At 41.1% G+C, this 11,071-nt stretch overlaps 1 protein-coding gene across 2 annotated transcripts in view; it reads right to left on the minus strand.

Annotated features, from left to right (window-relative positions):
• The window catches only part of LOC128684391 (uncharacterized), a 107,716-nt gene that overhangs the window by 84,036 nt on the left and 12,609 nt on the right, over window positions 1-11,071 (minus strand). For both annotated transcript variants that reach the window (XM_070095025.1, XM_070095023.1), the window contains exon 2: window positions 4,600-4,612. In XM_070095025.1, coding sequence (XP_069951126.1) covers window positions 4,600-4,612 — 13 coding nt within the window. The remainder of the gene's footprint in view (window positions 1-4,599; window positions 4,613-11,071) is intronic.

Consider the following 11,071-nt stretch of genomic DNA (forward strand, 5'->3'; position numbering starts at 1 on the left):
CCTGATAACCCTTTGTTGGCACTGTATAATCTCAGTTACATTGAGGGCGTTCTTCCTACTTCCTGGACCAATAGTCTCATTGTGCCTATCCCTAAGCCCCAACAGCCTGATACATTTAGGCCGATCTCCTTAACTAGTTGTCTTTGTAAAACTTTTGAAAGAATGATGCTTAACAGACTGTACTACAGAATCAGACACCAACTTTCCCCCTACCTCTATGGGTTCATGAAAGGTAAAAGTGTGCAGAACTGTATTTCCACCTTTCTCACTGCACACACCTCTACTAGTTTTACCACTTTTCTTGATCTAAAATCTGCATTTGATATTGCGAACAGAACCGTTATACTACATGAACTAGCCAAAATGAATATTGGTGGTAACTTACTCTGCTGGATAATAGGATACCTGTCAAATAGAGTATCCTCTGTCCTTTACCAAGGCTTCAGAAGTGATTCTAAAGAAATGTCTTTAGGTACACCGCAGGGAGGAGTTCTTAGTCCCATGCTATTTAATATTCTGATTAATGCTCTCCTAAATGCTCTACCTGCCTCACCTAAACATATAGCTATAAGCTATGCTGATGATATCATGATCCATATAACAGGGCATAAGAAGATGAATACCATTCTTAATGAAGTTCAAGCAATTTGTAATCGACTAGGCCTCATAATATCTTCCTCTAAAACAAAGATATTAACAAGCAAACGACATCCCCCACCCATCTATTTGCAGGGTGAAATCATTAGCTACATTAAAACTTACAGATATCTTGGTGTAGATGTACCCTTTAACAAATCCACTATACCACAACTAAACAAGAAATGCAAAGCTAGGCTAAATGCTCTCAAAGCTGTTGCTGGCTACAATCCCAACTATGGTGCTAATGTGAGAATCGTGAGAATGATGTGCATAGCCTATGTTAGGTCCTTAATTGATTATGCTGCTCCCATGTTGATATTAGCTAGAGAAAGTTCTCTCCGACCCTTGGAGTTAATGCAAAATGAAGCTCTCAGGATTATTCTTGGCTGTCCCAGATCTACAAAAGTTCTTAACATGAGGAAGGAGCTTGGTATTTCTAGTATCAGTGACAGGATTGTTGAAATTAACACTGTACTCGGTATTAGAATGTTGAGAAACAAACCAGACACTGTCACAGTGAATCTTACCAAGTGTCTAGAGGTAAATACACACAGATCTAAATGGATTGTGAAAACGTGCAATTGCATTAAGTTTTATAACCTACATGAACTGTATCACTGTAGGCAACAAGAGCATTTCACCCCTCCATGGAAGATGTGTTCATTTAATATCACATACCTACAAGTCCCTCCCAAGAAGCTCATTGCTAGTAATCCCTTCCTTAAATCTCTTGTTAGAGCAACTGCTCAAGAAGAAATTTCTCACCTAGCTGGTAGTAATAAGTTATCACAAGTTATATACACTGATGGATCTAAACAGGAGTCTTCTGGCAGGGCTGCATCTGCTCTTGTTGCCACCTCTCTAGTTAAGAACGATAATAAATTTGTTGAGTTAGGCATAAGAATTAACAACTGGGCATCTACACTGCAAACTGAATTGTTTGCAATCCTAATGGCGCTAAAGCTAACCTATGACACTGAGCTTGACTATCATCATTACTGATTCTATGTCATCATTGAAGGCTCTTGGCTCATATAATGACTCCAACAACATGCTCATTGGGGAAGCCAGGTATAGATACTCAAAAATTAGGGACAAAGGAATTAATGTACAATTGCTATGGATCCCATCACACATTGGATTACTCCATGATAAAGTTGATATGTTAGCCAAGAAGAGTACCCAGAAGGAGAATGTAGAATATAACTTTGGTATAACTGTGTCTAGCATTAGGAATAATATTAGGAGAGAAGTAAATAATGAAAATGATTGTTATAGGAATGCAGTTAGAAGCCTGAGTAGATCTATAACCCACTATGATAACATGAACGTAGATAAGTATGTTTATGGAGCAACTTGCAATGTGAACAGACTGACTGACTGATGTAGTGGCCAGGCTTAGGCTTGGTTACAAGTACTTCTGGCAGTTTGGGAGACACACAGATGATGATCAAACTAAATGTAAATTATGTGATCAGGCATATGGTCACTCTCTTGAACACTGTGCTTAATTGTCCACTTATTGAGGAATACAGAGACAGACAGTATAATAACCTATGTGACATGTCAAGATATCTTATTAATGAAAATAAGATACCAGATATACTAAGCAAATTTCCTAAATTTGCTTGTAACAGATAAGTGAACTATAGATATGTAGATATAAATCCATATGTATTCCTGTTAACCCTTTGGGGCCTAGTTCCTAGGCCTTTTGTGTATCCATATGCTCTCGTGCTACCGTCCACAGGATGGATATGGGGTGCACAATAAACTAGCCACTTCGGTGGCAAAATCTAAAATAAAAAAAAAATTAACTTGAGCCTCACTATCACTATATTTGCAATTTCACTGACTAGTGCCCCCCTTCGTATTTAAGATATATTGGCCCCACTCAGCAGCTCTGACTCTTTGCCTTCGTCTGTATAGGGAACGTCTCTCTTTCTAGTTTACATCTTTTCTTGCTTTTTCTTAATGGAATGTGTCTTGAGCAGATCTCAAGAACCACAGAATTCATTTTCTCAAGGCAAATGCTCGGATCCCAGCTTGTTTCATTTAGGACATGGTTTACTTGATCCCACTGTACGTTTTTGTTACTGAAATTGAATTTCATGAAGAGACCTTCATGACTGCTCACATTTTGCTGGTCAGGAGCCCTGTGCATACATGTCTGTACCTCTATTATGTTGTAATCTGAGTGTATTGTCTTTGATACAGTTATATTACATATCAGATCTTCAGTGTTAGTGAAGATGAGGTCCAGCGTATTTTCTAGTCTTGTAGGCTCTACTATTTGCTGGTTTAAGGTGAATTTGGTACAGAGATTTAATAGTTTGTATGTGTGTGAATTTTCATCAGAGCTGTCTTCCGGGGTGATCTCTGCTAAAACATTGTTTGCTATACTCCTCCATTTTAGGTGTCTCAAGTTGATGTTTGGGGCAGGAGTTGGGAGATTTTCCAGACAGTGGTCAATTTTCTCAAGCTGCTCCTGGAATTCCTGGGAGGTTGCATCTGGAGGCTTGTATACTACCACAATGACAAGGTTTTGGTTTTCAATCTTTACCGCTAAAACTTCAACTACATCATTTGAGGTGTTTAGTAGTTCTTTGCAAACGACCGACTGACATACAGGCCAACCCCCCCCCCCCCTTGTTGCCTGTTTCATCTGTCGCATCGGAATAGGTTATAACCTTGGATCCATATTTTGTCATAATGATCCTTTATGTGGGTCTCTGTGAATGCTGCACACATTGCATTTGACTCCGTGAGCAGTCCCTTGATGTAAGGATTTTTTTTTTTTGACGGCTTTAGATCCTGTATGTTTGCAAAGATAAATGTTGCATTGGTGGAATTTAGGGGTTTTTCGTTTGCTGGCTCTAATATCTGTTGTTCTGCAGTAGAGGCCAATGTCGGTGCCTCTACTCCATAAGCGTTTTCAGTTGGTGTAGGATTATTGTCATTTCTTGCCAGTCTTTTTTTCCTCCTGGTCCTAAAACATCTGCCCTGGAGAGGTTGTGGCTCCCCTCTTTTGTTTCCCATAGTCTGGCTAGTCTGTGTCTTTTAGTCCCCTTTAAATGATGTGCCTGGCAGTATGCACTGTAGCATTTTCTTTCATGGATTGATGAGTGGCATTTCCGAGTGAAGTAAGTTACAGGAGGGGAAGTTGCACTCTGCTGTTGTCATGTGGGTGCGGCATTTTTTGGGATGGTCAAAGGTGCATGTCCCACCTGTTTTACCTGATATACCGTGCCTGCAGATACCCAAGGCATAGTATTTACATAGATTGTAATTCTGTTTGCTAAGATTTATTGTAGCTGCGTTCGCTGCTGGTGTATTTATTTTTCCTGTTTCCTCCCTATCTTTCACCCCTGTATGAACATCAGTGCTTCCACCAGGTTTTGCTGGTAGTGTCAACACTATTCCCTAAGGAATCACTCCATTTTGATCCATCTCCAGCAGTATCTCTATTTTGAACCTCTGTGGACTGAATAACGTTGTCTACACTGTCCTCCAGGACAACACTAGTACCCTCACGAGCACTGTCTTCTAAGACATCACTAGAACCCTCTGCAGCACTTTCCTCCAGGACAACACTAGCACCCTCATGAGCATTGTCCAAGACAGCCCCATCCCCACCACCCGTCTTATTTCCCAGCTGTCATACCATGCTGACACACACACTTCTAAAACAGACAAAATATTTGCATTTTTGACACATTTATATTATGCAAATTTTGTGTCAAACTTTTGTTAGTTTCTCAGAAAAATCCTCTGACACCATATAAATAACTGTATATCCAGTACTGCAACAGGTAGATATTAATAAAAAAATTTAAATCTTAAAACCCCAAATTAATTAGCCACTCAGTACATAATGCAGTATTGTACATTACTTAAGTTTGAGATGAAGATATTTAGTGCACTGACTGTAGATGCTGAACACCTTGACACATCACTTACCATGACAAGGCCTCTGCACAGCAGTCACAAACATGAAAAAGAAAAAAAAACATAAATCAGCCTTCCATATGCAGAAATAGTTAAGAATAAACAAAGTATATATCAATTCATAGTCAATAATATGGGTAACCCAAGACAAATATAAATTCAATAAGGAATAACAATTCAATTCAAGTTTATTCTCTATAAGGGTTACAATGTGGGGTTTACAGGTTTTGGGTATTTTGTGGTTTACATGTTATAAAATACTAATTACAGAGGGGGCCACTAGGACACCTAGCATGGCCAGGCATTTCGAGCAGACTTAGATTAATTCTTAACATTAAATCCTTACAGATTATGGTATTAAGGCTAAGTGACTACATCATAATGTGTGAGTTTAGCAATGTGAATGCTTTTGTTTTGGCACAATACAAGATGTCTATATTTGAGTATCATAGGCAAACTTATGACTAGTTTGGATTTATTATTTTAAGATTAAGATTAGTATTTCTGGGTTTATAGTCAGTGGGTGAATGAGTGTAATTTTGAGTGTAACTGTACCCTACAGTGTTTCTCCTGATATAACTGGTTAATTCAGGATTTCATAGGGGACAATAACCCTCAAGCTACATGGCAACACCAGGCAAACTGGGAATACATAAATGACTTCTCTCTCCATGAGAAACACTGGCGATATTGCTTACAAGCATTTGAAGTGTAGAGATAATGAACTGCTGTATGCAAGTATGACCCTTAAGGTAGACAGCCTTTGGGTTTGATCTTTTACCACTGCCTTTATCTAATTATCACTTAACACTTACCCCTGTAAAATATAAGTGGCCCTGATCCCAGACCAGGCCACAGGGGCGTTGACCCCCCGAAACCCTCCAGGTATACAAGAGAACTGGAGCATAGCCCATAATATAAATTGGTGCAAAAGACTTTCCATAATCATAATTAAACTAACCCTGGAATATACCCTGATAACGTATTTACCATGGTAAGAAATATGGTGGAAAAAGACCCCAATGAAACAGTCAATGTCTGACCTTTCTGAATTATCTTAGGTAATCTACACATATGCTGCTATGTATGATAATTTAAGTAACTTTGTGTGTACCTGTAACTGAATAAACCTACTAAGGATGAGAACTACAACTCGGTATCAGTAAATGCACAGGACGGATTCAACTTCATAATACAATTCAAAATGGGTCTTAAAAACAGTTTAACAGCACGTTTAACACGCTGTAAAGCGTGTAAATTTTGCGAATTTATATATCAAACAGGCGAAGCCATCTACGAAATAATATACTACTACATGTATACGAGTATATTGAACAACAAAAGTACTATAAGGACTTCAGGGTACTACTCAAGTAACATTTATACTTGGAAAAGGTTTTGGGAATCAACGTCCCGGTCCATCACCAGGCCTCTGGGTGGATCAGGGCTTGATTAACCAGGCTGTTACTGTTAGCCGCACGTAAACTGACGTACGAACCACAGCCCGGCTGGTCAGGTACTGATTTTAGGTGCCTGTCCAGTGCCTTCTTGATTTCCTGCAATACGCTGAAGAATGTGCATCGTAAGTTTAACAGTGGAGGAGGACGCAGTATAAGGAACAATTTGAACACAAGAATTGCGGTGATTATTTAATGAGTGATGGTAAATGTGTAGATAAATGGTTCAGAGAACCGACAAGTTGATAAATTAGACATGTGCAACACTTGGGTATCAATAAATGTACAAGTGTTGCACATGCGTCTAACTTATCATGATAAAAGTGTTTCTTTGGATCACATTACTGTGGTAGGGAATAGCTAATGTAGTAAAATTAATATATACATATAATCCAACACCCTTTACATTCCCACAATGTTGTAAACTATGTATGAAAGTACCACCTAGCCCCCGCGAACCTCCCCCCCCCACTGCTGCAAACACTGCTATCAGCAAATATATAGTGATAAGATTTTTTTTCCGCTGTCACCAGATGTATCCAACAAGGTTTGTATCTCTGGTGGAATAATAATTTTCGGAGGCGAGTCTTGGGTTTATTGGGTATAAGGTACAGTGTGGTTGGTTACTGGACCACGCCAAGCCGAGGGTTAGCGAGATTGGGGGGGGGGGGGGGGGTGGGGGTAGGTAAGGTCTGCGGAGAATGAAACTTACACTCATTACTCTATAATTTGTTCATGATTGTAGCCAAAGTATAAACGTAAGTAACCATTCTACAGAATTCATTACCTTTGTAACTTGTGAGCTCATTACCTTTGTACCTAGTTCAGCTATCAAAACTTTGGGGGCCCAGTCCCTGGACCCATTACGTACCTCTGTAATCTGTAAATACCTTTGTAACTTGTCATGATTGTGACCAGACTTACCTGGAGTTCATTACCTTTGTAAATTGTGAGTTCATTACCTTTGTAAATTGTGAGTTCATTACCTTTGTAAATTGTGAGTTCATTACCTCTGTAACTTGCTCAGCTATCAAAACTTTGGAGTCCAGTCCCTGGACCAATTATGTACCTCTGTAATCTTTTGACTACCGCCCACAGGATGGGTATGGGGTGCATAATAAACATATTAAACAACAACACCACAGACCAAGTAGACAAGTGTCTGACAACTAGTAACTACAACTACTACTACGCAAGCTAAGAGGGGATATGATCACATTTAAAAACTACAAAGCACAGAAATAAGCTCTCTTAGGGATATAACAAGAACCAGAAAGACAATTAACACTTCATAAGTTGCGTAAAACACTGCAGAGTTAGTTAGTTAGTTAGTTTAATATGTTTATTATGCACCCCATACCCATCCTGTGGGCGGTAGTCAAAAGATTACAGAGGTACATAATGGGTCCAGGGACTGGGCCCCAAAGTTTTGATGGCTGAACTAGGTACAAGGTAATGAACTCAAGTTACAAAGGTAATGAATACTGTAAGAATGGTTACTTACGTTTATACATGGGTACAATCATGAACAAATTTTAGAGTAATGAGTAATTCACACTTCCACACCCGATCACAACTGTAGTGAGTTATTGGTGCAAATATTGAGTCACACACATAAACAAATTCATACACACACAAACTCATACACACACGCAGTGGATCGACTGCGTATTTTTGGACTGCAAGAAGGCTTTCGACACAGTTCCTCACAAGAGGTTACTGCAAAAGCTAGAGGACCAGGCACACATAACAGGAAAGGCACTGCAATGTATCAGAGAATATCTGACAGGGAGGCAACAACGAGTCATGGTACGCGACGAGGTGTCAGAGTGGGCGCCTGTGACAAGCGGGGTTCCACAGGGGTCAGTCCTAGGACCTGTGCTGTTCTTGGTATACGTGAACGACATAACGGAAGGGATAGACTCAGAAGTGTCCTTGTTTGCAGACGATGTGAAGTTAATGAGAAGAATCGAATCGGACGAGGATCAGGCAGGACTACAAAGAGATCTGGACAGGCTACAAGCCTGGTCCAGCAACTGGCTCCTTGAATTTAACCCTGCCAAATGCAAAGTCATGAAGATTGGGGAAGGGCAAAGAAGACCGCAGACACAATATAGTTTAGATGGCCAAAGACTGCAAACCTCACTCAAGGAAAAAGATCTGGGGGTGAGTATAACACCGAGCATATCTCCTGAGGCGCACATCAATCAGATAACTGCTGCAGCATACGGGCGCCTGGCAAACCTACGGATAGCGTTCCGATACCTCAGTAAGGATTCGTTTAAGACTCTGTACACCATCTACGTCAGGCCCATACTGGAGTATGCAGCACCAGTTTGGAATCCACACCTAGTCAAGCACGTCAAGAAATTAGAGAAAGTGCAAAGGTTTGCAACAAGACTAGTCCCAGAGCTACGGGGATTGTCCTATGAAGAAAGGTTGAGGGAAATCGGCCTGACGACACTGGAGGCCAGGAGGGTCAGGGGAGACATGATAACGACATATAAAATACTGCGCGGAATAGACGAGGTGGACAAAGACGGGATGTTCCAGAGATGGGACACAGACACAAGAGGTCACAATTGGAAGTTGAAGACTCAGATGAATCAAAGGGATGTTAGGAAGTATTTCTTCAGTCATAGAGTAGTCAGGCCATGGAATAGCCTAGAAAGTGATGTGGTGGAGGCAGGAACCATACATAGTTTTAAGGCGAGGTATGATAGAGCTCATGGGGCAGGGAGAGAGAGGACCTAGTAGCAATCAGCGAAGAGGCGGGGCCAGGAGCTGTGAATCGACCCCTGCAACCACAAATAAGTGAGTACAAATAGGTGAGTACACACACGCACTCATACACACACAGGATCCATACATAGCTTTAAGCAGAGGTATGATAAAGCTCACGGCTCAGGGAGAGTGACCTAGTAGCGATCAGTGAAGAGGCAGGGCCAGGAGCTCGGACTCGACCCCCGCAACCTCAACTAGGTGAGTACACACTCATACACATACACACGCACACACAAACACACACACAGGAGCTTGGACTCGACCCCTGCAATCTCAACTAGGTGAGTGCACACACATACACACACACAAACACAAACACACACATGCACACATGTGGTAATGCTTTATTTACAGCTAGCAAAATCAGGGTATTTCTCCAGAATGGTCTGTAATATACCATTGTGGATAAAATACTTAGCCATTTTTGAACACTTCTGAGCGAGTTGTTTCTAAATTCATTAATTTTATCGCACTCCAGTACATAATGACGCAGGGTGTGACAATAGTCCATCTGGCAAGTTTACATTTCGTTTGGTCTACATCTGGTGGTGGTGATTTAACCTGCCAAAGATACTTGTAACCCAGCCGGAGCCGGGCGGTAGTGACATCCAAGAGTCTGCTTATTTTGTTGGATGCACCATAGACATGTGGCTCCTCCTGCATGATAGAATGGTGATAGATGGACTCACTGGTGTCAATCTCCCTGAGCCTTAAGTCCATAAAATTCAGTTGAAGTTCTTTTCGTATTATTCTCAAACTACTACCTGACAAGCCAAGATTGTAATCTACTCCCTCTTTGAAAGCATACAGCTTAGCCAATTTATCAGTTCTATCATGCATCTGAAGACCAATGTGAGATGGAATCCACAGCATGTGCACTCTGACCCCACTGTCCACAATCCTACCATACCTGTGTCTGGCTTCTGACACAAGCATGCCACAATTTATGCTTAACGAGTTGAGAGCATTTATGGATGACAGAGAATCAGTTACAATTAAACTGTCAATCTTTGATACATAGATGCATTTCAGTGCAAGGAGTATGGCAAACAGTTCTGTCTGAAGGGTAGAGGCCCAATTATTGATGCGTGCTCCAATTTCTTTAAGAGAGCCATCACTCTGTACGACAACAGCAGCACCACCAGCTGCACCAGTGGATTGGTGATCAGAACCATCAGCGTAAATAATTTGCGAGTGTGTGTGCTGTGTGACTAAGTTATCAATACAGCTTAAGGCCTCATGTTTGGCTTCAAGGCGAAGTTTTGGTTGTGATTTAAGTAGTAGTTTGGGGGGAAATGGAGGAATGGTAGTTTGGAATAGGGTAATATTCCATGGAGCGGAGAAGTGCCGCTGTTGCCTTACTTGACATAGATCATGTATCTGATTCATGCGGAGGTCGGTTCCAGTTTTTTCGATCCAACTAGCTAGCTGATGCATGACAAAATACGCAAATGAGCCACGGGAGTATTAGGAAGCATTCATTCAAAGCTGAGCGGCAAATAAGTGGAATGAGCCTAGTAATGACAGCGTAGACGCAAACTAAATAGAGGGTTTCAAAAACAGATCTGAGAAGATTAGTATCAATCAGCAGAAAGTTAAGAGGCAGGACCTCACACCACTCGCCCTCCCGTAAACTCGCATAGGTAACTACGTAGTTACACCTCTAAACACCATTCCCCCAACACATACTCAACACCTACACCAGGTGAAGGAGGTAAGGGGACAAAAACATGGATAAGACAAAGGATACAAGTGGGAGAGTCAAAGCAGGTAGACGGATGGGGCCAAGAGGGATGCGGGAGAGTGAAGGATGTAAAAAAAAAAAAGGGGGAGGGGGGGCAAAGGACGTAGAAGCAACGGAAGAGTAAGCAAATAGAGTGAAGGAAAGAAAGAATAAAGAGCTTCAGTGCCACAAGACGGGCAGAAAGCAGCAACTTCACTCTGGCTGTACCCTTCTCCAGAACATCACATCATCTGAGATCATTTACCCCCAGGACGACTCGAGTATGGAACACATTCGTACAGCATTATGATGTCAGCGAGATAAGTCAGTTGATCAAATGAAAATGCTGGCCCACAGATGGCTCCAACTTCATCCTGTTCCCTACTTGTATGTTTCATACCAATAAAAATGCTTGTATGTTTCATAACAATAAAAATGCTTTCAAATGAGCTGATGTAGGTAACAGCTCTTAGCTTGTCAATAAAGTTAGGGATCCTTAACCTAACCTTCTCAAACCCTG

This window comes from Cherax quadricarinatus, chromosome 4 (genome assembly GCF_038502225.1).
Source record: "Cherax quadricarinatus isolate ZL_2023a chromosome 4, ASM3850222v1, whole genome shotgun sequence".
Lineage (NCBI taxonomy): Eukaryota > Metazoa > Arthropoda > Malacostraca > Decapoda > Parastacidae > Cherax > Cherax quadricarinatus.